The following is a 26,299-nucleotide window of genomic DNA, read 5'->3' as shown; positions in this document are numbered from 1 at the left end:
GATCTCGGCAGACGGTGCCAACGCCCCGAGGGGGTCGCTGCTCCGCCCGGCCTCCGCCCCTGCGCTTGAGGCCTGGCCCCGCACTCCGCCGCCGCTCCGGTGCGAGAGCCGAGGGACGGCGGCGATGTCCGGGCTCCCGGGGCCGCCTCCCGCCCCCTCGGTGCGGTCCCTCAGCCCGGCGTCAGGAGGAGCTGGGCTCAGTGTGGCAGCCGCCATTGCCGCTGTGACTGCGGTCAGACCGGGGCCGTGTTACAGCCAAATTAAAAACCGGGTAACAAAGGAGTGGTTAGTACTGCGGGTGTATAGCGAATACTGTTGCTGAGGTCATGTGAATCTCATGGTCCCCTGTCCTTTGCCCATCCAGTTCTGCGAACAGTCATCACGTTCTCTCTGAACACCTCATCAGGTTTTATAAAATAGGACTAAAACCATTTTTTAATCTGTATTACAATCTCTTTTTTTTTTTTTTTTCCCCGGAAGCAAGCCACGTGTATTATGTATGACCTGTGAACCTTACCCGTATCCACAGCCCTGGATGTTTCTGGGAGCAAAGGGAGGCGCGTGTCCGTTCTGGAGAGGGGCAGGTGAGAGCTCCCGCTCAGGGGGCACCACCGGGGAAGGTGGCTGTGGCCAGAGGGGATGCGAGGCCCGTGGGAGCCGGCACCGGGTTTCCACTCAGGTGGCCGCTCTGCGGAGAGGAGAGCGTGAAGGCGGGGGGCTGTCTGGCAGACGGGGTGTGGGTCCCTGGCCGGGTGGCTGGACGTGCCTGGGGGTTGGTGGACCCGGCGTGAAGGGTTGAGATGACAGGTTTTGAGATGGGGTTGTTACCGGAAAGCGGCAAAATAATTCACTAAGACTTATTTTGAAGTTTTAGAAAGCAGGCGTTCTTTATTGCAGCGCTGGGTGCACGGGGGATAACTCCACCTAACGTGCACACCCAAAAGACAAAACTAGCAAGTATTTATACTATGTTAATATACATATTCAGTATATTTCCGAGTAGTGCTTATCACATTCATGGATTTTCCGGGAACTCATTAGCACATGCTGATGTCTTTCGCGCATGTTGACCCCTCTGGGTGGTTGTCGGGGGGGGGGGGGGGGGGGGGGGTGTGTGTGTCTTCAGACGCAGTCCTGGTAGCACATATACCTTATCCCTCAAGGCTGGTTTTGTGATCACCTTGTAACTTTCTTATCTTTGCGCATCTGTTCTTCCAAGGCTGAGCTGTTTAAAATGAGATTGTTCCAGAGCTTCTTATCTTACAACTAATTATTTTCTAAGTTACAATGGTTTCCCTTTTGTTTGGTTACATCTATTGAGCAATGGCTCTAATTGCTTGAATTGATCTTAATATTTCAATATTCACAGGTATCAGGGTGATCATGAATACAATCTTTAATGCTTCTTCTAGTTTGGGGTCAAAGCTGCTGGGCTTTTCTCCTTGTGCCTCTTCTTTTGGGAATGCAGAAGCCCTACCTCTAGCAACAGAACAGCAGGGTACTACAGCTGTCACTAATACCTGGTTATGCAGTGATACATAGCGATGGCTTAAAGCAGAAATCTCTTTTGAGTACGTGTGCACTGCTCCTGCTGGCTTTGTTGAGAGTCATGCATGTCCATAGGAGGGAATTTAACTCTTTTTATTATTATTCTTTTTTCAGTCCAAGAAATGTAAATGTAAAGACTAGCCTCTTTTTTTTTGTTGTTGTTTTGGGGTTTTTTCGGGGGGGGGGGGGGGGCGCATCCCAAACTTTTTGAAGTCCGTTCACGCCCTTTTTAAGGCATCAATGTGAGTGTATTTCACTGTAGGATTCACTGATGTAAAAACTTCCCCGAGGGGAGGAGCTGCGTGTGCCACGCTCCTGAATTACAACGCCAGCTCACCCTGTCTTGCAAACCCCTGGAAATAACTCTATAGTCTACTTTTAAAACCTGAATGGAGAAGTATAAAAAGCTAAGACTTGCAGAATCATTATTGCAGTCAGTTCCGATGATCGATTGCTTGATGCCAAATTTTTTGTTCCTCATTTCCCTTTTTCTGCCCCCCCTCAACCTGACCCTGCTAGAGCCGGGGAGAGCTTCAGGTGCTCAGGTGAGGAAGGCTCAGGCTAAAATGTCGATATTCTTGCCATTTGTTCACAATTTGGTATATCAGCGTTCCCGTTTTCCTGTCCCTTTGGGGGATGTGAGAGAGGCCAGTCATCAGGGGATTTTTATTATTTTTTTAATTACGTTAAAACCTAGCTCAGCCGTAATCCCTTCTCTGGCAGCAGTAGTGCCGAGTCGCCGGGGGGGTCACGCCGAGCTGCTCCGCCGTCTCTCGCCTCTTCCCCCGACAGCAGCCCGCTTTTGGGGGTACCCCTAAACCCCTCTCCGCCGCTGAGGCTGCGCCGGCGAGGCCCGCTGGCCCTCGCTGCCCGCCGCTCCCCCTCCTCCAACGAGGGCACCGGCCGGGCGGCGCGGAGGGAAGCGGGGCCGGCCTAGCGGCCTGCCTGACCGCTGTCGTGGGGCGTTATCCCCCCGCGGGGAGCCCCGCCGCCGCCGAGCGGGGAGCGCCAGGGGCCGGGGCGGGGGACGCGGCGGGCAGCGCCATGGGCTCGGCGGCCCGCGGCGCCCTGAGCGAGGCCCGCGGCCGCCGTGGGCCGCAGCGCGTCCGGGGCGGCGCAGGTTGCGCGGGAGGGCCGCGGCGGCTGGCGCCGGGGGCGGCGGAGCCCGAGCGCCGCCATTAGGGGCCTGTCGCCCGGCTTCCGCAGGCCGGGGTTTGGCTGAAGGAGGGAAAACCCGTACGCCGTGAGTACCGCCGGGCGCGGCGATCGCCCGCGACGGGGCGGGGGGGGGTGAGTAGTGTTTCAGTACCATAAATGACTGGAGTGGAGTTACTCGCCTGTGGCGGGGCCGAGGCTGGAACTCGGTCAGCGCGAAGGCCGGGCAGGAGCCGCGACCTGGCCTGTCGTGGCGGAGAGGCGCAGGGGCCCGTGGTTCGCCTCCCCACCATCTCACAAATGCCCCGGGCCGTCCGGCTGCCGAGGGGCTGATGCCTTCCACTGCTCCTGCCTTGGTTTTTGGCTCATGGGGCACCCCAAATCCTTCACTAACAGACGTAAACAGCGGCTGCTGGGACAAGACCGATTGAAACCCGCGGGTTTAAACCACGCCTGTCTCTATGCATCCTACTAGTGCATCGTTCAGGTTATTGCCAAAGCACAGAGCAAATTTTAAAAGGCACTTGCTGGTTGTTTACTGTTGGCGTTTCTCAGCTTTGGCAGGGGGTGAGCAGTTTCACTTTCAGTTCTCAGCGCTGCAGCCCTTCGAGCGGGAGAGGATACTTATTTAAAGCATACGTAAGCGAAATAGTTTGTGTTAGAGTCAGAAAGTAGTTTTGATGCATTAAATTAGGTGTGCTTTTAAAGGGACTTTACTGGTTGATTTCTGTGGGGGGAAAATGTTTGTCGGTGAGGTAGCATCTGAATATAGTGTTATAATATGGTGAAAATAAGGCTTTTATTTTTTCTATTGAGTGGCAGCACGCTCCTTTACTCCGAGACCGTTTTGCAGTTTGTATTTACATCCTCAAACGATGTGAATTTGCCTAGATTGTAGTTCTAGACTAGAACCTCGACTAGATTATATATGTTGTAGCTCTGCAAACTGCTTTTCAGAAACTTACGCTCTTTTCAGTGGGACTCCACTTAGGTGAAACAGTCTGCAGGCTAAGGTTTAGTTTATTCCTATAGTTGAAGATGAGACATGGCAGAAGGTGAGAAGGAGAGAACATAAATCTTGCAAAGTGAAATAGATTTTTAAAAACAACCTCACTGTTAAGCTCTACAAGAAATGGTACTGATTTAATTAACCAAAGAAGACTTTATTTAGGTTTTGTTCAGTGGGTTTTCATTCATACAGGTAGATTTGAACTTCCATAGGAGCCATGTTAACTTCTGTGCATCCTGGCATGTTTTTCAATATGCATTCCTCACTGATATCTGTATTTTCTGACTTTTTTCCTCTCTAGGTTCTTTGCCCCTGCTTTATGCCTCAGAAAGATTTCAGTTCATTTTCTGATTTGGTCACGTTTGACAGCAGAGCTGGAATCACAATGATAACTTCTTACAAGTTTTGTGAAAATTGATGGCTGTGGAAAGGAGAGGGGTTTAAATTAGTATCCCCAGTAAGGAATAGGCAGTTATGCTCACCACTTCATATATTCAAGAGACATCAGACAAACGATCTATCCATGATAGCCTTTGGTGATTATTACTAGCAATGTCATGTGCTAGCAGTGTTAAGCATCTTTTGGTTTGCTGTCGTTATCAAACATGAGGCAAAAATGCTCCTCTACTCTGCTGTTACAGTCCCCTGGAAAGGGATGTGTGAATGGCAAGCTAGCGGCAGCAGGGCCATTGCTGATTGATGATTACAAATTCAGGACTATCATTAGGGGAGTAGGTGCTGAAAAATCCACAAGTCCCATCTGTTTCGATTGGAAGTTACTGTGTAAAATTATGCGCTTGGATACTAATAAATATTACATTTTCAGACTAGGAGACCATGGAAGGCTTTGTAGTTGTTTGAAATTTTCACCAAGGATTTGAATAAAGGCCAAAGAGCCAAGGGTTCTCAGTTGCAACCTGGTCATTGACCAGCTGGAGTAGCCAAAGGTTTTTAACCTGGGTGCAAAACATTGTCTAAACATAGCTTTATGCTATGCGGGTGCACAGCCTGAAAACCAGCCAAAAAGAAACTGATACTCTGAAGTGCCGTTCTTACAAACAAGCCCTGTGTTCCTTGGTACATAGTACGAAATGTGGGATTAGGTCTCTAAGGTACTTAGTCGTGATTCTCTGTAGTAGTAGCGTGTGGAGAGAAACAGGTACTGCTAGAGGCAATTCCTCCCACCTGTCTGAGACACTACCCAGTGTCTGAAATAGAGACATGCTGTTTCTTTTTCATATATGATGTATAAAATTGGCAAAAGGTGTATTAACATCGTATTTCCTAATTTTTGTTTGTTTGTTCCTGTATCAGTATTAGTGGGACTAATAGGCTTAGAAGACTGAAAATGAAGGATCTTCCCAACATCTTGCATCTACAGGATTGTGGCTCTGCACTGATGTCAGTTCAGAGTTCAAGCAACATAATCCCATTACTTTTAAAATCATAATTTGGCTTTGTGAAATAAGACATGATGGAGGAGAGATTTAAGGCTACCAAATAAAAAAGTGGAAATGTAATTTAAATGCAGGCTACAGAAGGCAAAAGTCACCAGCCATGAATATTGCTGTCCACTTAGAGTTGGAGAAAAACACAAGGCCGGGACCAAACCCTCATTGCAAGGGAATTCTGTTTTATTCCAAATTTATGGTTAATATACATAAAATAGATCACATTTGTTCTAGATTAAAGTGTAGGAAATGCTAGCAACAATTAGTTTAAATGAAGAAATAAGAGCTTTTTTTGCTTTATTATCCAGCATTCTGTTGTTTATGCAGTGTCAGGACAAAAGGTCAAATAGACAATCTGATGTAGCCACTACTAGAGACTGATTCATGCTTAGGCCTACTGTAGTGAAATGCATCTGGTCTTATCTGACATGAATATAATATTCTTTCTCTGAAGACTGTCTAAGGGAATACATATGACTATATCTCTAGCATAGGACCTTATGGAAAGTCAGGAAATCGGTTTAACTGATGACAGTACAACTTCTAAGTTGGTGACTTACATGTCTGATAATTTGGCTAGAACAGATACCCTCCTATCTTACTGTAATGCTTCATTTTTCTGATAGCAAACTATTTTCTCCAAGCTATGAGACTTTATCCTCTGCTTTCAGTAGTAGTGTCTTTCTCCCATTAGGACTGCCTGCAAGCTTGCTGTAAAGTGCCTCTGGCTTTAGCATAAGAGTGGATTTGGGGAATGTACCCAGTTATGTCCAGATACAGCCTGGCCCTTTCTGGTGAGAGACCAAGACAAGTGTTTGTGTATAGCTTACAGGGAATCTGCAAACAAGCAATCTCAGAAGGGTACAGAAATCAAACCAATTGTGTTCTGTGCTTTCAGACCAAAGGCTAAGTCTTGAAAACATGATTCCTGCAACTGTTCACACTGTCCTGAGTGCTCTGTATTTATGCTGCCACAGAAAGAACTGGTTACACTCGGAGGAGAAACACAAGAAACACTAAGGACTGAAATGCGCTTGCAGCTAAAGTATCCTCATCATGAATAGGTACACAACTATCAGACAGCTTGGTGATGGGACCTACGGCTCTGTCCTCCTAGGGAGAAGCATTGAATCTGGAGAGCTAATAGCCATTAAAAAGTAAGTATTTTCATTTGTTATTTAGCAATGGATGGTCCAGGTTTTTCATTATATGGTCCACATCACTTGGTCATGCTGGTTTGAGTACTTCACATTCCACAAAACATTTGTATTTGGAGTTTTATTGGGGCAGCATGCAAAGCTCAAGTTCCTCGTATCCTCCAAAGCCCCAGCAGAAGATAAAGAGGGTGAGATACATAGGCTTATTGTAACAGTGCTCTGTTACTATGTGTAGTCAAACATTATTATATGTATTATTTAAGAGTAGTCTGCAATGCTGCTTTGGAATCTGCAGCCCCTTCCCTGCTGCTTACATGGAACATATATTTCATGGTCTAATTTCCAGTGTATTTTTAATACTGCAGTGATAATTAACACAATGGATCTCATTTTCCATTATCTGTATTTTTATATGCTAATATGTATTGGTCTTTTCAGCTTAAGATTTTCTTAAAATTCCTTGAAAAATCCACTTGACTTTCTCTGCCACTTCAGCACTGACCTCAGTTTGTAAATGGCTTATTTGTCCTAGTTGTGGTAAGAGACAGCTGTAAAGCATTGCAGGCACCTTCCTGAAATACCGACCATGACCCAGGGACATACTTGTCAAAAGAGCTTTCAGTACAATGCTGTTTTGTATGAACAGTCAATAGCTGGCTTTAGCAACTTTCTACATGCTCTGTGCTGAGGGTATTTTTCCTGTATCAAACCTTGCCAGAGGCACCCTTGATTTTAATTTTGTAAGATGGTAGGAACTCAAAAATTTCAGAACAAACCAGAAGATGGTACTCTCTTAGCTTACACATTAAGGCAAATTCAATATTAAGAACAGAAATAGTCTGGTGGCTGAATGCACAACACAGTAACTGTAAAAACACTGCTTAAACAACAACAACAAAATCTAGACCCCTTCACAAAATTAAAGGTTTGTAATTCTTAAACGATTATAATTGTAAGAGATGATTTCAAACTGGAAGCTTTCTACAATAATAAGTAATATTGAATTATCATAAAGTCTGACAAAGACTCAGATCTTCAACTCCCTCTGAAATCCAGACTCTAAGCAGTTGGGTATTTTTGTAAGTTTAATCTGTGCTCTTGTGTGTGTGTGCATGTACATGCGAGCCTTCGTCCTGTTGATCCTAAAGCATAGAGTTAGGTGTGAAAGAACTGAGTCATAATCAAAATGCATATGAACAAATAGGACCATACGTTACACACAAATACTATGTTCAGAGTTATATTCTGGCTTAGGAGAAAATGGAGCTGTCATGCAGTTTGTTTCTGTTAGAGCAGAGTTGCTTATAAGCTTGAAAGGAAAGAATTTGAAAAGCAGTTGGCATAATAGATACAACTTGCAAGTGAGGGAGAAACATGGGGAGCAGTGGACACTGAAAAATGAAGAAGTACAACTCAGAGGGGAAAGGTATTGAAATTACAGAGAAATCAAAATATAGAGAAGAGGAGCAAGAAGAGTATGATAATATTGGAGACCCAGTGAAGTGATTTAATTTGATCTTCATTAGATTTGTTTCAAAACTTAGACTAAGTTGTTCATAACTGTCATAACCCTTGTTCTTTTTACAATTAGACTGTACTCTACCACATTGTATACTGGAAAGAAAAATGGCATGCCCTGACTTGTTGAAGGCTCTGAAATTTTGTAGCAAGATATATATACAAAAACGCAATCTTGTGTAATAGCAATGCTTTTAAATTCTATTACAGTGTACCTTGTCTAGAGATGTAAAGTTTTTTGACAAAGGAGACAACACCTTATATTTTGATGAAAGAACTGAATTGTAAGATATAATGAGACTTACAGGTCTAGGATCAGCCGATGTTGACCATATATTAATTGTGGGGTTTTTTACCTCTACTATTGTAGGATGAAGAGAAAGTTTTATTCCTGGGAGGAATGCATGAACCTTCGAGAGGTTAAGGTACTTGTTTCTTTCAGTTAGATGATCCCTGTCACATTTTGGGGTAACATCAAATTTTTTCCACCCCTTTTATAAAAAACTCACCCCAACATGATCCATGGCATATGGCATTACAGTTCTGTTTCCTTGCGCTGCATTTGAATGGGGTGTCTGTAGTCTTATTAAAATTCTGTAGTCTTAGAAAAAATAATTTGGCTGTAGAGATCTGCTTCCTTCTTGCAGTGAATGGTGAGTGAAAGAGCGAACTTACCTATCCCAAAACCTGGAGTGCATTGGTGTTTGTTTTTCAGAGCTTGAGAACGCGTGTCGTTTGCACCCCAGTAACCTTTGTACATGCAGTTGTTTCTGGGCAGCTGTTTGGGGCCACACATTTAGCATGAAATTCTGACACCAGCAAAGCTTTAGGGTATGTTCTAAGGACCTCCCTTAATTTCTAGTCCTTGCTGTCACTGTTGCAAACATGTAGAAAACCTACGTCGCTTTTCTTACAGTACCACTTACTGGTACTGTGTTGCTACAGTAAGAATGAATGTAGAATACACTGAAAATCTAAAAAGAAGGGAGAATGAAGACCCAAGTATGCTGGTTTTGGCTGGAATAGAGTTCACTTTCTTCATAATAGCTTGTATGGGTCTGTGTTTTGGATTTGTTCCCAAAACAGTGCTGATAGCACAGGGATGTTTTAGTTTATTGCTAAGCAGTGCTTGCACAGCCTCAAACCTTCTCTGTTTCTGATGCTTCCCCACCAGTGAGTAGGCTGAGGCTGGGCAAGAAGCTGGGAGGGGACACAGCCAGGACAGTTGACCCCAATTGACTGAAGGAATATTCCATTCGACATTGCACTCAGCAGTAAAAGCTGGGGGAAGGAGGAGGAAAGGGAGACATTGAGAGTGATGGCATTTGTCTTCCCAAGCAACCATTACGCATGATGGAGCCCTGCTTTCCTGGAGATGACTGAACACCTGCCTGCTGATGGGAAGCAGTGAATGAATTCCTTGTTTTGTTTTGCTTGCACACTTGGCTTTTGCTTTACCTATTGAACTGTCTTTATCTCAACCCACAAGTTTTCTCCTTTTCTGCCCTTCTGATTCTCTCCCCTATCCCACTGTGGGGGATAAGCGAGCTCAGTTGCCCACCAGGTTTAATCCACAATACCAAGGAAGAAGTTGGAGGGTTATATTTAGTTCTGAGTGTAACCTGAGTATTGCCAGTGCAAGTACAAGAAGAGTGTGAATTGTGCCAGTAGGAAGTTACTTACAGAGAAAATGCAATTGTTTTGGTGCCTGTTGTGATGCCAGGTAGCTGGCTTTTGAATGACCGGCACATTAGTTGATATGTATACTGTATATGTATCTGGTAATACTTTGGAGACCTGGTCTTTGTTCTCAGAGCTGTCTGATTATTTGAAGAATTTTTTGAAGCCAAGTCTTCTGCATCAGTGAAATAGTTTTTTTCATTAGAGTAAGGCCCTTGTAAGATCCTGTTTGTATTTTCTCTTTCTAGTCTTTGAAGAAATTAAACCATGCCAATGTAGTAAAGCTGAAAGAAGTTATCAGGGAAAATGATCATCTGTATTTTGTGTTCGAATACATGAAGGAAAATCTTTATCAGTTAATGAAAGAAAGGTATGTAACAGCATCATCCATTCCTGATATTAATTAATTACTTGCATAATGTGCTTTTAACATCTGTGTTACTTTTCAAAGGACTTTGGATCATTTGTTTAGGCTTAGATCTCTACAGCTTAAAGCTGTGTGCTGCAGGAGTGGTTGTGACTGTCTCCTTTGAGCACATCCCAAACAGTTTAGCAGGAGTTTCCAGATTGCTTATATCCCAGATTAGCCTAGCGTATAAGTAGGGCACTCTTTTGAAAGTTAGTAGCTGTGGACTTTGAATAGTCCTTGCGCTGAGGAGGCATTGAACCTAGAACTTCTGATTTCTAGGTAAGTACTCCAACCAGCAATGCTTTTTCTATTAGAGGGTGGTATTACCACTTCCTCTGTTATGGCTTCCTCAAATGAATGAATAAATAAAAAGTGGTTGAGGTGGTCATAATAAGGGGTCAAATTCTAGATTGGTTTTAGGAATTTATTTTTTTCCATGCAATTTGAACTGACATGTCCAAAGTCTGTATATTTTATTTGTCAGCATTCTCAATAAAATCTGGCTTTTGATATTTGCTGGAGTATTAATAAAGTCTTAATTTTAGCCTTTGGATCATGATAGCATCCTCCAGAGGATAATTTGGGGCAAAATAGCTCCTTGCTTTGAATTGTTCTCTGAGGAGGCTGTTTTCTCTCTATGGACCATAGAATCAGCCTGGGACATGACAGTAATCTTATTTGATTTAACAAAGTAAGGTTATTGTTATAGTATATCTCTGTGAATACTACATAAAATACCTTTTAAGCATAAAAATCTTTACTATGCATGCACAGGTGTAGAACAACTTTAACTAAATTGTGCACATATGTATGGATGCTGATTTTTAGTTATATGAAATGATGAACCTTGAGAAAATCATTCAAGTGCATAACATACAAACCAATTATCTTTAGGGATTACTTAGAAATGCTTGATATATCCTACCTCCTTATGAAAACAAAAGGACAGATGTCTGTAAAAGCGTGCTGCGCATCATATTCTTTACGGTTTTAGCTAGGCCTTGGACTGGTTAGACATTGTATAGATCAAACCTTTAAGAATGTGATTTATTTGCTTAAGTCCTAGTTAAAATGCCAGTCTTGCTGGAAGGGACTGTAGAGGAAATATGACTCTCTTTCTGCTGTAATTTAAAAAATAAGCAAATATGAAAAGCTGACCTCTAGTAGCTGATCTCACTTCTGAAATATGTGATGGTCAGGTTTTTTGAGAGGATTCAAGCTCAGGAAATGAACTAAGGACCAGGCCGCCTTCTTCATTCACTGTTAGGCTCTTTCTGAATAAAATTGTCACTGATTTCCACCCCAACCCATCTCTGTTGTGTTTTGGCGTGTGCAGAGGCAGCTGGGTAGAGAGCTGTTTGATCAGAATCCTCTCTTGGTAAGAGGCACTGTCATTAAACTGCCTGCCACGGACTGAGCTTCTGTGGTGGGTTGACCCTGGCTGAGGGCCAGGTGCCCACCAGAGCCGCTCTATCACTCCCCTCTTTCATTAGACAGGGGAGAAAAAGGTACAATGGAAAAAAAACTTACAGGTCGAGATAAGGACAGGGAGAGATCATTCTCTAATTATCATCACGAGCAAAACAGACCAAACTGAGAGAGGGAATTCATCTAATTTATTACTAAGCCAAACAGAGTAGAGGAATGAGAAATAAAACCAAATCTTAAAACACCTCCCCCCACCCCTCCCATCTTCCCGGGCTCAACTTCACTCCCGGCTTCAACCTCCGCCCCCCCTCAGTGGCACAGGGGGACGGGGAGTGGGCGTTACGGTCAGTTCATCACACGGTGTTTCTGCCGCTTCTTCATCCTCAGGGGGAGGACTCCTCTCATCGTTCCCCTGCTCCAGCGTGGGGTCCCTCTCACGGGAGACAGTCCTTCACGAACTTCTCCAACGTGAGTCTCCTCCACGGGGGTGCAGACCTTCAGGAGCAAACTGCTCCAGCGTGGGTCCCCCACGGGGTCACAAGTCCTGTCAGCAAACCTGCTCTGGCGTGGGCTCCTCTCTCCACGGATCCACAGGTCCTGCCAGGAGCTTGCTTCAGCCTGGGCTTCCCACGGGGTCACAGCCTCCTTCAGGTGCCTCCACCTGCTCCGGCATGGGGTCCTCCACGGGCTGCAGGTGGAATCTCTACACCCCCTCATCCTCCCTCCATGGGCTGCAGGGGGACAGCCTGCTTCACCATGGTCTTCACCACCGGGCTGCAGGGGGATCTCTGCTCCGGTGCCTGGAGCACCTCCTGCCCCTCCTTCTGCACTGACCTTGGTGTCTGCAGATGTTCTTACATCTTCTCACTCCTCTCTCTGGCTGCCAAAAGCACTCTCTAACTGGTTTTTTCCCTTCTTAAATATGTTATCACAGAGGCGCTGATTGGCTCGGCCTTGGCCAGCGGCGGGTCCGTCTTGGAGCCGGCTGGCATTGGCTCTGTCAGACACAGGGGAAGCTTCTAGCAGCTTCTCACAGAAGCCACCCCTGTAGCCCCCCCCGCTACCAAAACCTTGCCACACAAACCCAACACAGCTTCTCACCTGAATATTATGAAAAGAACCTCTTGTTTTCAGTGGCAGCAGATAAAACTGTTTTTTCAGATAACAGAAGAGAAGGAAGTAGTATATCAGCTTTAGATAATAACAAAGGAAAGTCAAAAGTATGACTTGTATATGCTTTAGAAAAGAGGCCAGAAGAAACTGTGCATGAAAAGCACTAAGTTAACATGAACCCTTGTTGTCTTGAGGAGTGTGCCTGATGACCTATACATGCTGAAGTTTGTTCAGTCTGGCCAATTATTTTTTTCTTTTCTTTTTTTCCCTTTTTAATTCACTGTCCCACATAGTCTTAACATGATGTCACATAGTCGTAATATAATGTAATATGGCAATTCTGCAAATACTGCGTATATTTGATTGGAGAAATAAACTACATGAGAGTGCTTAAAATATATCTAGCAGGTTTATTGTCATTGTTACCTTTTATCTTTGATCATCAGATAGCATAAACTAATGTGTGAACTTAATACTTATTCCCTTTTATCCCACAGAAACAAACTGTTTCCTGAGTCTACAGTTAGGAATATTATGTATCAGATCCTGCAGGGGCTTGCATTTATTCATAAGCATGGTAGGTTATGTTTTAGCTGTAAACATTTTGAGTTAGACCAAGATAGTGTCTGTGTAAATGTTTTTAATGAGTACACTAACAGTTACATTGCTAACTTTACTAAAGGGAGTGATCAAAAGAATGGTACTATATGAGAGATTCAGATTACTGAAAATATCCATATTTTATAGTTGCCTGGTATTTTAGCCTGGAGGTTTGCTCAGTTCCTTTTCTGTAGATTTTCTTTCTCAAACTGGCAGCTGGCCACTTTCTAAAACTCAACTGATGCTAATGGACACACACATTTAGAAGCCCCCTGAGACTGAAAATAGAGGAAAAATTACTCTTTTCTCAAGGTACACACAGATAACCTGAATAAAACACTTGGTGTAAGATGCACTTAAAGTAATGAAGTCTGAGTGACAAACAGCTTTCATTGCAGGGCCTTCCAACTAATTTTTACTATAATGATAAAAGCTAAAGCTGATGTACCAGCCAGTAGTAACAAGACCCACTTAACTAATACAAAAAAAAAAAAAAAAAGACTTGTTTTAATGGTAACTTCCTTACCATGTTTTGCTGCCCTCTGCAATTCTGCCTGCTAAATACACTGTAGTGTATGTTGTTGGTCAGCTCTTGGGGTTATCAGAAGAGAATTAGTGTTAGTGGCCAAAGTCCTGGAAGTGAAAGGCTTGTAGAACCAGCGTTTCAGATCACTTGAAGAACACGTTTAATTTTGTTTTGCAAAATGCTTTCAAGCTAATGGCTTTATTCTCTATTCTAATGGGGCTTGGATACACTTCTGAAACCAAACTAGAAATTCCTCTCTGTTCTAGTGAGATATAAAATATTTAAAAACAGAAAAATAATATTATTTATTTGCAAAAAATTAAGCCAAATTATCAAATGGATCACAACCTTTCAGAATACCTTTTACTGCTATTTAACTTACTATATAGCTATAAAGAATGAACAATTTTGTGTCAAAACTGTCTTATTCACTGGCCTGCTACACACTAGGCTGCTATTGCAAATCCATAGTTAAAAAGATATGGAAATCCATGGCAAGCCTAATAGGATGGTCTTGATGGTCTTGTGGCTGGCAGTGTAGGACTGGGTATCCCAAGATTCTCTCTGCAACAGTTTTGGAAAAATCACATGAACTTTTTTCCCTTTCTTTATTTCTCTATTCTGCTCCTGTATGGCATAGAAATGTTTGTCAAATAAACTTATGTTCTTTGTCCATCTAAACTCTAAGCTTCTTTTCATATTTGAATACACAATTGATTGCTCTTTTTACAAGTTTGCCATGAAATAAAATGCCTCAAAAGCATTTTGTTTGTGCGTTGCATGTCTGTGCAGCAAAATACAGAAGTGATTGTACTAAATGCTAAAAGTAACAGTGATTGCTCCGTCTGGTACCTTCCATAAAGAGGCAGTAGTTGAAGCTGGCACCAGAACATCTTAATATCCCTAGGAAGGACATAATTTGCTGGTTGGTAAAAATCTACAGCACTATGCCTTCAATGGTGTCATGAATTAAGCTAGCAAACAAAAGTTAATATCATTATACTAGACAATGTAGGCACAGCCTATGTGAATGTGTGGGAGCATGTTCAAGGCCATGGAAAAAAACAAAGCATTTTTAAAGGTCTCTGAAAGGGAGGTACTACAGAGGGAGCTATATGTGGGAAGCAGTGGTCTCAGATGCCTACAAGAAAGAAGTATAAGGACAAGTTTTTCAGACTGAGGGTGGAAGCAAATTTCAGAGACAGTAGTCAGTGATATTCTAGTCCTCTTCTCTCATTTGTATTGAAAGCCAAATGCTCATTTGTGATCAGGTTTTGCTGAATGCAGAGCGCATTAAAAAAAAATACACTGAGGTCATCTGTCTGATGGGACAATGAGTAACTGAGTGCTTGCAGGTTATTATGTTCTCAGATTTAAAAAGAAGTTTCAAAGTGCAAAAAAATTACTTCATATTTTAATTTGTATTCTGTTTAAAAGAACTTTTGAAGTAACTTTCTGATGTCTTCATTGCACAGTTTCCAAGACAATTAGAATTAAACTAACATTAAAATGGTGTATTTTTTTTTTATGTTAAAGAATTGTCACTTGAAAGGGAAATATCTGACTGAAAGCTCTGCATTGTTATAATATAGTCAACTTGTGTATGCTGTTCTTCACAGTCTGACTGAACAACCATTATACTGACTAGCTCTGTTGATCGCATAAAACTTTGAACTCTGGTGCTATTCAAGCTTCAGCAGTAAGAACTAAAGCAAAACAATGCAGGTGGAAAATAAAAGCTACAGCTGGGGGTTGCACTGCAATGCCCATCAATATTTCATTTGAATTTTAGGGTTCTTTCATAGAGACTTGAAACCTGAAAACCTCCTTTGCATGGGACCAGAACTTGTGAAAATAGCAGACTTTGGCTTAGCCCGAGAAATCCGATCTAGACCTCCTTACACTGATTATGTATCTACAAGATGGTAAGTGCTGGTATTTGCCTATATTGTGTGAAACTTCTAATCAAGCCTTTAAAGAAGTAAAATATTACATTTGTGCTGAATATAATACCACTTTTGATGCCTCCTCTTTATGAAACTTTTATTTAAGCTTGGCATAATTTGAAAAGCTTCAGTTAGTGCAAGACAGTTTACAGATGGCAGCAGCACAGGAACAAAGAGGGAGCCTGATAAGGCAGGTGGAATGTGCTGGGATTGCTGCATGTCGGGAAGGCATAAAAGAGCTTACAAGAGCTTATGTAGGTTTTAATTCTTCATTCTAGAAAAAAATGAAGTCTTACGTGTAGGATAGGAGAGGATAGGAGCTTTCTAAGGTATGTTTGCTCTTATCAGCAAAGAATGAAAAGCTGAATGGTTTTGTGTATGTCTGTTTGAATTGTGGGGTTTGTTTCTTTTTCTTTTTTTCTCTTTTACAGGTACAGGGCTCCTGAAGTCCTTCTGAGATCCACCAGCTATAGTTCTCCAATAGATATTTGGGCTGTTGGTTGTATAATGGCAGAAGTTTACACACTGAGGCCTCTCTTCCCAGGCGCCAGTGAAATTGATACTATATTCAAGATTTGCCAGGTGTTGGGGACACCAAAGAAGGTAGCTAGAGGAACATTCCACACTGCAATACTACTAGAGGTGTTCTACAATACAGAATAGCACAATAGCAGTAAGCATAATCAATTTTCACGCTTACTGCTAGTGTGTGGTATTGATCTCAGATACAGTAAACTAAATTAAAACTTATTTTCTGTGAAATAAGCATTATGTAATTATGCTGTAAAATCTGGCATTTAGAGGAGGAGAAATAGACCCCTAAACAGCAAGTAAAGTAATTAGACTGTTATTTCATTAGGTGGAAATTTCATTTTCTCTTGCATATTGTGTATAAACCTATGGTTTAAGAGGCTAGAAATTGGAATCATGGCAAGACTCTTATCTCCTGCTTCCATTTATGTCTTTGGCTTGGTTGGATGTAAAGCAAGATTTACCTCTCACCAGAGGTTTGAGGTGAAAATTTCTGGTGAAATCTTAAATATAGTCTAGAGTAAGCTGTACACACTCTATTACTGATAGGAGAGAATATACACTAGTGTACTTAGGTACTATGATATTTTACAGTTGAACTTTCTTTGTGATTGGAAATCTCACTCTTCCAGAACGACTGGCCTGAAGGCTACCAACTTTCAGCCTCCATGAATTTTCGCTGGCCTCAGTGCGTACCTAACAACCTAAAAACCCTCATACCTAATGCTGGTAGTGAAGCGGTGCAGCTCATGAGAGACATGCTGCAGTGGGACCCCAAAAAGCGGCCAACAGCTAGTCAGGTTTGGTTTTGTTTTCTTTTTCTCACATCTGCATATGACGCTTCCTTTCACTGCAAGACACCTTTTATAGACAGTCGTTTAACAGTTGGTCAGGGGTGCAGTTCTTAGAAGGGTGAAGAACAGAAGCCAAGAACAATTTGCAGAACAAAGGGGAGTAATTAAGAGAGTGTAATCAACCTTTTGCATGTAATGTGAACTGCAGTGGGTGTGTGCCCAATGATCAAATGTGTGACTGCAGTGTGTGTAAGTACACCTGAACTAAGTATAATCCAGTCATTGCATGTAGCAGCAGAATGAAGGTAGGACATATGGTGAAGGCTGTGATGTCGTTCTTTCTGGTCCACCCCTCCTGCCTTTAGCAACCTGTGTCAGTGCTCAGTCACCCTCACAGTAAAAACGTGTTTCCTGATGTTCAGAGGGAACCTCCTGTGTTTCTGTTTGTGCCCATTGCCTCGGGTCCTGTCACTGGACACCACAGAAAAGAGCCTTGCTGCATCTTCTTTCCACCTTCCCTTTGGGTATTTGCATACTGTAATAAGATTCCCCTGAAGCTTCTCTTCTCCAGGCTGAACAGTCCCAGGTCTTTTAGTCTTCCTGATATGTGAGGTGCTTCAGTCCCTTAATCCTATTTGTGGCCCTTTGCTGGACTCTCTCCATTATGTCCATCTCTGTCTTCTGCTGGGGAGCCCAGGACTGGACACAGCACTCCAGATGTGGCCTCACCAGTGCTGAGCAGAGGGGAAGGTCACTGCCCTCAACCTGCTGGCAACACTCCTGCTCATGCTGCCCAGGATACCATTAGTCTTATTTGCAGCAAGGACATATTGGTAGCTGACGTTCAACTTGGTGTCTACCAGGTCCTTTTCTGCAAAGTTGCTTTCCAGGTGGTTGACCCCAGCATGTACTGGTGCATGGGGTTGTTCCTCCCCAGGTGCAGGACTCAGTATTTCCCCTTGCTGAACTTGATGAAGTTCCTGTCAGCCCATTTCTCCAGCCTGTTGAGCTCCCTCTGGATGGCAGCACAACCTTGTGGCATATTAGCCGCTCCTTCCAGTTTTGTGTCATCAGCGAGCTTGCTGAAGGTGCACTCTGCACCACCATTGACATCTTTAATGGAGATGTTGAACAGTATTTGCCCCAATATTGACCTCTGGGGTACACCGATACCTACTGGCCTCCAACCAGACTTTGTTCCGCTGATCACCACCCTCTGGGCCTGGCCATTTGGCCAGCTTTCAGTCCACCTCACTGCCTGCTCATCCAGCCCACTGTTGCCTGGATAAGGCTAGCTTATGCAAAGCAGTTTGCAGGGCAGTCTCTGCTCAGTTGCACTGTAGCTATGTCCCTGCATCCTGTACATAAGCATAGCCCAAGTCATCAGTATTGCACATAAAATTGTCCAGTTGATGTTGTTGATGGTAGCCACTGATTTCAGATACCAGTACTGTAGTGGTAGTACCCAAATAATGACATAAGCAGGGCACCTTTTGAAAAACAGATGTGATTCTGGGTTCATATCTGACTGGATTTCAATAGGACCATAGCTGAAACTTTACGATTATATCAGACCTTCAGTAAAAATTGTAATGAAAAGCTTTAAAGCTAATTAAAGCATTTAAGAAGTAAAATAGATAAAGAACTCTCAAAGGTAATGAAAAGCAAAAAATACTTACTATAACTTGGTATTAAGAGCCATTAACAAATGTTTTACAGTAAAGTACAAATATTGTGAGGAATCTGAACTTTTAGAAGTTTTTTGCAGTGAGAGGTCTTTTGGGAAGGGAAGGTGAGTATACTTGAAACAGCAAGTTGGACAGAGATGAATTGCCTTTACTGACAACTCCTTAATTACTTGTAAGGCAGGGTAAAGCTATTTTTACCAACGTGTCTTCCAAAAAAGAGAGGGGCTGATTTTCATAAGCATTCTATTTCTTTCACTTGATTCAGTCTTGGAACTGGAGAATGGAAGAGATGGGACGTCTCTGGGGTCATCCAGGTCTTGATGGCTGAGTCTGTGATGACACATGTACGTGTGTGTGCACATGCACGTGCATACACACGTGTGAAGAGAGAGCATATAGTAAGACATGCCTCTAGGTGCCAGATACCTGGTTAAGTACCTTACTTCTGCACAACCTTTTCGTTTTTGTGCAAGTCCACAGAGGATTTGATAACTTGGTATCTGTTGAAACTTTACTATTGTAACATTATTCTGAAGTGGATTGTGCTCACTAAAATCTAGTATTGAGACATGGGTCTTCTGTTTCTTTTTTCTGTTTCCACCCCAGAAAAAAGGAAATTAAATTTGTACCACAACGTAGGGCTAGGGTAAGTTAAAAACTTAGGTTTCCTAAGTTGGATCCTAACATCTTCATTATGTTTTAGGCACTTCGATATCCGTACTTCCGGGTTGGGCATGCCCTGGGTGTTCAGGAACTGGGAAAACAGAAGGAACTGCATAATAAATCGTCTCTGCATATTAAGCCTGTCCCTCCAGCACAACCCCCTCCGAAACCTCACGCCCGCATTTCGTCAAGGCCTTTTCAACAGAGCCAGTCTTCTCAGCACTTGGTGTACCCATATAAGACAGACAACTCTGGGGCTGAGCACAGTAACTATTTACAGGAGGACAAGGCTAACCAGGTTCTTCTGCCTGCAATTCACAATAAGGTTCCTCAGCAGGTAAAGATCCATCTACCATAAGATACGCTTCCTGATACACTGCCTGATTTTTTCTTAATTGTGTTTCTTTTTCTTGTTGTCTTTAAAGGATCTTATACTTTACTAAAAGGACAGGAAATGGGAATAAAGAATAGTTATAACTTTTTGCTATAAACTGGAAGTTACTCTGTTGAAATCTAAATCCAATTGCTATAAAATAAGCAAGTTGATTTCTCATTTTAAAGCCATTTTATGCTTCCCTTTAAGCACCACTTAAAGGATGATACTGTGATTTCATGTGAGTAAAAAGGATGTACAGTGGTCAGAATATTAATGGGATTGATGCCAGGCAGAAAAGTATTAAGCTAAATAGTATGGAAATGAGAGGGAGGGGGGCTATTTCCTTCATCCATTTAAGACATCAAAGTTATGTGACTGAGAATAATAGTCCCTTTGGGCTTCTATACTGGCCATGGAAAATATCAAATTTTTCTTCAATGTCCAAGTGGAGACTAGTGATGAGTGGTGTTTCTCAGGGGTTGGTATTGGGACCAGTGCTGTTTAACATCTTTGTCAGCGACATGGATAATGGGATTGAGTGCACCCTCAGCAAGTTTACCAACGACACCAAGCTGTGTGGTGTGGTCAACACGCTGGAGGGAAGGGATGCCATCCAGAGGGACCTTGACAGGCTTGAAAGGTGGGTCCGTGCGAACTGCATGAAGTTCAACAAGGCCAAGTGCAAGGCCCTGCACATGGGCTGGGGCAATCCCCAGCACGACTACAGGCTGAGCAGAGAATGGACTGGGAGCAGCCCTCAGGAGAAGGACTTGGGGGTATTGATTGATGAGAAGCTCAACATGAGCCAGCAGTGTGCGCTTGCAGCCCAGAAAGCCAACCATGCCCTGGGCTGCATCAAAAGTGTGACTGGCAGGTCGAGGGAGGTGATTCTGCCCCTCTACTCTGCTCTCGTGAGACCCCACCTGGAGTACTGCATCCAGCTCTGGGGGCCCCAACTTAAGAAGGACGTGGACCTGTTAGAGCGAGTCCAGAGGAGGGCCATGAAGCTGATCGGAGGGCTGGAGCACCTCTCCTGGGAGGACAGGCTGAGAGAGCTGGGGTTGTTCAGCCTGGAGAAGAGAAGGCTCCAAGGAGACCTTACAGCAGCCTTCCAGTACCTGAAGGGGCCTACAAGAAAACTGGAGAGGGACTGTTTATGAGGGAGTGTAGTGATAGGACAAGGGGTAATGGCTTTAAACTAAAAGAGGGTAGACTTAGTTTAGATGTAAGGAAGATATTCTTCACTGTGAGGGTGGTGAGGCACTGAATAAGTTGCCCAGAGAGGCTGTGGATGTCCCCTCCCTGGCAGTGTTCAAGGCCAGGTTGGATGGGGCTTTGGGCAACCTGGTCTAGTGGAGAGTGTCCCTGCCTATGGCAGGGGCGTTGGAACTAGATGATCTTTGAGGTCCCTTCCAACCCCAACCATTTTATGATTCTATGATTCTTTCAGCATAAGAACCTACCATTTCTGTTGATAATACAAGGAAACTGGATTCGTAAGAACAATGATGAGATCGGACAGTGTGAATACTGCTGCTGCGAGACTGGTCTTAAGTAGGATCTGTACTGGCCATGTACAGAGTCACACAAGGTTGGAATGTACCGATGAGCTTAAATGGCTGAAGAGACATAAATTTGTACCTATACTGTCCCACAAGAAAAATACATTTTATAAATGTCTAGGCACAGGCTTGTGGAAACATGAACATGCATGCAGTTTTGTACTCCCAAGATGGGTCAAGAAATAGAAATTGACCCTGAACTAATTGTTTGGGAGGTGTATAGTGAAATACAGAATTCGAATTGAGACCCTAAAAATTTATTCTTCTGTCAGTGTAAGATACTTTATTACAGGATGAAATGCAGAAGATACTTAGTAATGTCTACAGACTACAGTTGGTGTTCTTACCAAGTTTAATGAAAGATTAGGATTCTGTTTTTACAGCTCTACTACCACTATTACTCTTTGAGGCAGGAAAAAAAAGTCCTTTTGGTCTTGTCACCCGGGTTATGGTGTAAGTGTGTTGGTTTGTTTCTTTTCAATCTTTATAACAGAAAACATCTGCTGGGACTGAGAATATAAATGGTGAACTTAAACCAAAAACTAGACGAAGATGGGGACATCTTGTTAGAACAGTGAAGAGTTCTGAAGACTGGGATGACTTGGAAGACCTTGATTTCAGCTCTTCCATCACGAGGGTGGACTTGAAAAACAAGAAGAGGCAGAGTGATGAAACTCTTTGTAGGTAAGTTGGTTTCTTTTATGTCCATGTGCTATTTGTTCTTATTTCTTTAAGCTTTTCCTCTTTTTTTCATATTGTTGCTCTTTTTGCTTTCTATGGATCTAGAAACATATATCCAGGCCGGTAAAGGACATGCAGCTTGTCTCTCTCCTGCTTTGTCTTGGCTGCTTGTTGAATGCAGACCTTTGAATTGCAACGTGTTGTTTGATGGACAGTGCACCTTTCTATACAATTCCTTGTTCATTGTTCTGCACTGAAAATGATGCTTAGCTTAAGTCTTTCCAAGTTAATCTTTGAATATATACTTTCTGTTTTATATATGAGCTATTTTGATATATTCCACACATAAACTGTTTCGGGTGACTATAAGCTGCTGTTTCCATGGATCATACACAGTAGAGAAAAACTTACTGAGTGACTTGTAACTTTAAAAGCAGTATAAAAGGGAACTAGAACCACAAATCTGATTTTCAGGGGCACTTGCATGGCTTCAGGCTGAAAATACTCCCCGTTGTCCGTGCATTTATGCTGTAGCAAAGATAGTATGAGGAAATGATTTCTGGAGGTGGGATGGAGATGAGAAGGCCAGCTGTGGATAAACATACGCTATAAGAATTGGACTAAGTGTAGCAATTTTTGGGTTATAGATTTGAAAGCATTTTGGACCTGAAGCCTTCAGATGCTGTAGGCTCTGGCAGCAGTGCACCTTCCCATCCGACCTTTCCACGGCAGGACACTCCCACATTGCGAGTTTCTGCAGCAAAGCAACACTACTTGAGACATTCTAGGTATCTACCTGGTTAGTAAAAAATACTTATTTCTTTTTCTTCTTGTAATTCCCACAGCAGTATGAAATAGTTATTGGTACATTAGGCTTTGAGCTTGCGGAGGAGGTCTACTTCTTAAAGAAAACGAGGAGAGCAAGAGCTTTGCTAATGTATATGGCCATGATACAAACTACATTCTAACAGTCTATCAGCTGAGGTAAATCTTGCTTACAAGAAGGAGAGAGCATTGTTGGTACTTCTTGCTCCTGCTGGATACTCTTTCGTGCTTTGAAATGTGATAGAAAATGTCTTAATGTGCCAAGCTATTCCCTGTTTCCCTAAGAAGAATGAGACTGGTCTTCTAGACTGGAAAAGAAAGTGCCCTATGTTTACCTCATGAGTATGTAATACCATGAACAACAGAAGCTGACTAACAGTGAGAATATGCTTTGGTGTAGTTTGGAGTTAAATAGAATGCAAATCCGTGTCTCTGTAGGGGTATTGCATGCCTGTCTTCATGTTAACCTCTGCTGTACTGAGACCAGCACTGGGATGGGATGAAGTACAGGAGGTGGACATCATGTCTGCCTGTTTTTAAAATGAGCTGTATGGAAATGTATCCTCTTTCATAATTTCTGTTAATAAAGGCAGTGTTAGCTGTTCATTCCCTTGTAATACTAATACTTCAAAATTAATTAAGTAAACTAAAAAGTATTGTGATGGTAAACTCAAGTCTTTTTTTCCTGAAACAATTTCAGTGTCTTTCAAATTGGCTCACTAAGTAGAGTTTTGGTAGCTAGAAGTTGTGTTACTAGAGGAAGTTGTAAAACACATCGATCACAAGCCTGCTTTTGCTTTACCATAAATTGTGAGTTCATCGTTGCACATAAGGTACCCTGCTTAAATATGGGATGTATATGAAATACAAATAATATGTGAGATATGAACTCTACTGCAAACTGTTTGCACATGGTTTCAGTAGATACACCAAAGAAGAGTACAGTAGTATGAGAAATGTAATCTACTATTATTTACTCTCAAGTTATCTTGTCACTGTTAGGCTGTAAAATGCTGTGTTTGATACGAAGCATAGATTTCTTTTATGTCACAGGGTTCACCTTCTGTGACTTGAGAATATTTGTAAGGGTCCTGTCCCTTGACATAAGCAGCCATTGCTGCTACTGGAACTACTTACACTGTTATCTTGGCAGGATTAGGGCCTATGGCTAGTCACAGCATTCCTGTGGGAGAGGATGGGAAGTAACCCAGAGGCATGTTAAAAGTGAAAAGGTTTTGGTTAAGTTCACTGAACTGGACATCTGCTCTAAGATTGTGCATCAGATGGAATGAATGCAAGCCTGTGTAACAACAGAAAATTCAGCGTGGTAATTTTTGCATTTTTGCCATAGGAATAAGCACAAGGAATACCATAGTCTCCACTTCCAGCAAAGAGTCTGTTCCGCCTAATCCCTGGCCTGGTTCTGGTTTGCCTGGGAAAGCTGCTGGTTTGGGCGGAAGTGTTAACAGGATGAATTCAGGTAAGAAGCTGTGCTTAACACTTTGAGAAAAGATAATAGGTGATGCCTCTGCAATTCCAAACAACTGTATTTTGGGGTCACCCATTTATAATACATTGACAGCTCTGAAGGTACTTGCTACCATGTCTATTCTTTCTGTCGAAATCAGTTATGAGCACTGTTCCTTGAATTCGGAGACTACCTTAAACTGAAACATAGTAACTTCTTCTAATGAATCCCCAAAAGTCTGGTTTGAAGTACCACATGCATAGAAGGTTGGACAGCTTAGGTCTGTTCCACCTGAAATACGTGATCTTGCCTTCAGTTTCCCTCGTCAGTTTTTGTCAGTCATATTTTCAGGTTTCCAATTATTTTACAGAAATGACTGTCATAGAGGAGGAAGCTGGTCTAAATGAACTAGCCATACACACCACTCTTGGTATGTGAATAAAGCAAATAAAATCTATCATCTGTTATGTCTTTTAAATGATGCTGTTTAAAATAGTGAAATAATTGTAGCTTTAAAAAATTCAGACAAAAAGCAAAACTCTTCAATTTTTCTTCTTCAGGTTTTTGGGGCATTTGGTATTTCAGGTATTTGATCCCTATTACTTGATTTGGAGTAATTAATTTGTAGATTTTTATATTAGATTTTACCAGATATACTTAAACATGTTGATGTTTCTAGAGTGTATCTATGTATTTCCTCTCTAAATCTTTCTTGGCTTCAGGTTTTCATGTGATGTTACAGTTCTGCAGTGCAGTGCAGTACTTGTTTTGCATATGTTGTTACGAAAATGTTTGATTGAGAAAATTTTGGTTGAGTCTTGGCCCAAAGAAACGTTTTAGGCCTTTAGAAACTCTGGTTTAAAAATAAAATAAACCTTAAAATTTTGGATGTAATTTAATCAGAAAATTGTTCTTTAAAGACTCAAGATGGGAGGATGTTGTAAATGGCTAAACTACATGAGAACCTGTATATAAGTAGCACGTGTCTCCTTCCTGGCTCTTCTGCAAGTTTTTGCTTCTTCTGTAGCTGCATAGGATATCATTAGATTTTTTTCTTTTTTACTTATTACCACCATTTCCCACAGTATGCTTTGCCACTGCTCTAGTTCATTATAGGCATATGTGTGATAGATCTGATCTGTGCATGCTGACTGGTTTAGTGTCCATCTGCACTATGACTCTAGACTGTTTTGTTTATAACTATTTTTGTTAGAATTTGTATAGCTTATCCTACAGGTCAGTCAAACCTGTTCCTGCTCATCTTAGGGACAAGTTTTGTAGCTGACCTTCCAAATTTGGAACATGGATCAGTCCCAATTTCTTAAATTGCACTCTTACTGGCTTCAGTAAGAGCTTTTGGGTAGCACCAGAGCCCCAGACTCACTACATAGGTATCAAGAGTGAGTATATTCATAGGACCCAGTTACTGCGAGTCAAACAAAATAACTCCAACTGAAATGCTGTTTTGAAAGCTTTGAGAAACCTTGAAAAGCTGAGATGTCAGGGAGGAGCAGGAATTGCCCTTCTAAAAGTACAATTTGTACTGGTTTTCCATTCATCTTCAATGCAGTCTGATGCTGACAGTCTCCTGAATGCAGGTATATATATAGGATCTGTGGATTTCTAGTGTCTTCATTGAAGTGCTTGTTTTCATCAGTTCATGATCAGGCTTGATCTTGAAGGTGACCCATCGGTGCACACCTTTGTCATCTGTTGATAGCTCAGGTGTTCCTTGCCATTTCTTTCAGGGCCCATAGGATCAAGCGGTCTAACTGGTGGTTATATCCCTTCATTTCTGAAGAAGGAAGTAGGCTCTGCTGGGCAGAGGGTTCAGTTAGCACCAGTTGTAGATCCATCTTCCAGTAAGTACAGTACCAAAGTTGTCTTGGTCCCTTGCTCATTACTCCGGCAATGCTGTATGTATGCAGCACTGAACTACATATCTTTGCTTTACTTTATTTGTAAACATTTGACTGACTGGAACCACAGTTTGTAACCTTGCAGAACTTCGTATGGAGAAGGATTTGGGTTGTTTTTACTTTGTTTATGAAATACGTGGTTTTATCCACAGCATATTTCAGTGGGACCTAGAGGTTAGTGTGAGAGCTGGCACGGAATTCACACTTGTCAAATCAATGATATAAATACTCCTTGTCTGATAAGATTTTAGG

The 26,299-nt window shown here is 42.3% G+C and overlaps 1 protein-coding gene across 8 annotated transcripts in view; it reads left to right on the top strand.

Moving 5' to 3' along the window:
• The first annotated feature begins 485 nt into the window (after nt 1-485).
• Nucleotides 486-26,299, top strand: part of CILK1 (ciliogenesis associated kinase 1) — a 29,622-nt gene continuing 3,808 nt past the window's right edge. Inside the window, exons 1-13 of one of the 8 annotated variants that reach the window (XM_075747336.1) lie at nt 486-584; nt 6,141-6,320; nt 8,209-8,263; nt 9,767-9,888; nt 12,966-13,045; nt 15,387-15,519; nt 15,972-16,143; nt 16,704-16,871; nt 19,257-19,553; nt 21,648-21,838; nt 22,483-22,634; nt 24,012-24,140; nt 25,877-25,990. In XM_075747336.1, the coding sequence (XP_075603451.1) occupies nt 6,220-6,320; nt 8,209-8,263; nt 9,767-9,888; nt 12,966-13,045; nt 15,387-15,519; nt 15,972-16,143; nt 16,704-16,871; nt 19,257-19,553; nt 21,648-21,838; nt 22,483-22,634; nt 24,012-24,140; nt 25,877-25,990 (1,714 nt within the window). In that variant the 5' untranslated portion in view covers nt 486-584; nt 6,141-6,219. Of the gene's footprint in view, nt 585-2,457; nt 2,792-6,061; nt 6,321-8,208; nt 8,264-9,766; nt 9,889-12,965; nt 13,046-15,386; nt 15,520-15,971; nt 16,144-16,703; nt 16,872-19,256; nt 19,554-21,647; nt 21,839-22,482; nt 22,635-24,011; nt 24,141-25,876; nt 25,991-26,299 lie in introns of those variants that run through there. The other 7 variants (XM_075747335.1, XR_012834407.1, XM_075747334.1 and 4 more) reach the window with 7 other exon arrangements.

This window comes from Balearica regulorum, chromosome 3 (assembly GCF_011004875.1).
Source record: "Balearica regulorum gibbericeps isolate bBalReg1 chromosome 3, bBalReg1.pri, whole genome shotgun sequence".
Classification (NCBI taxonomy): domain Eukaryota; kingdom Metazoa; phylum Chordata; class Aves; order Gruiformes; family Gruidae; genus Balearica; species Balearica regulorum.
The sequence above is the reverse complement of the archived record's forward strand: the minus strand, read 5'-3'. Positions and strand labels throughout refer to the sequence as shown.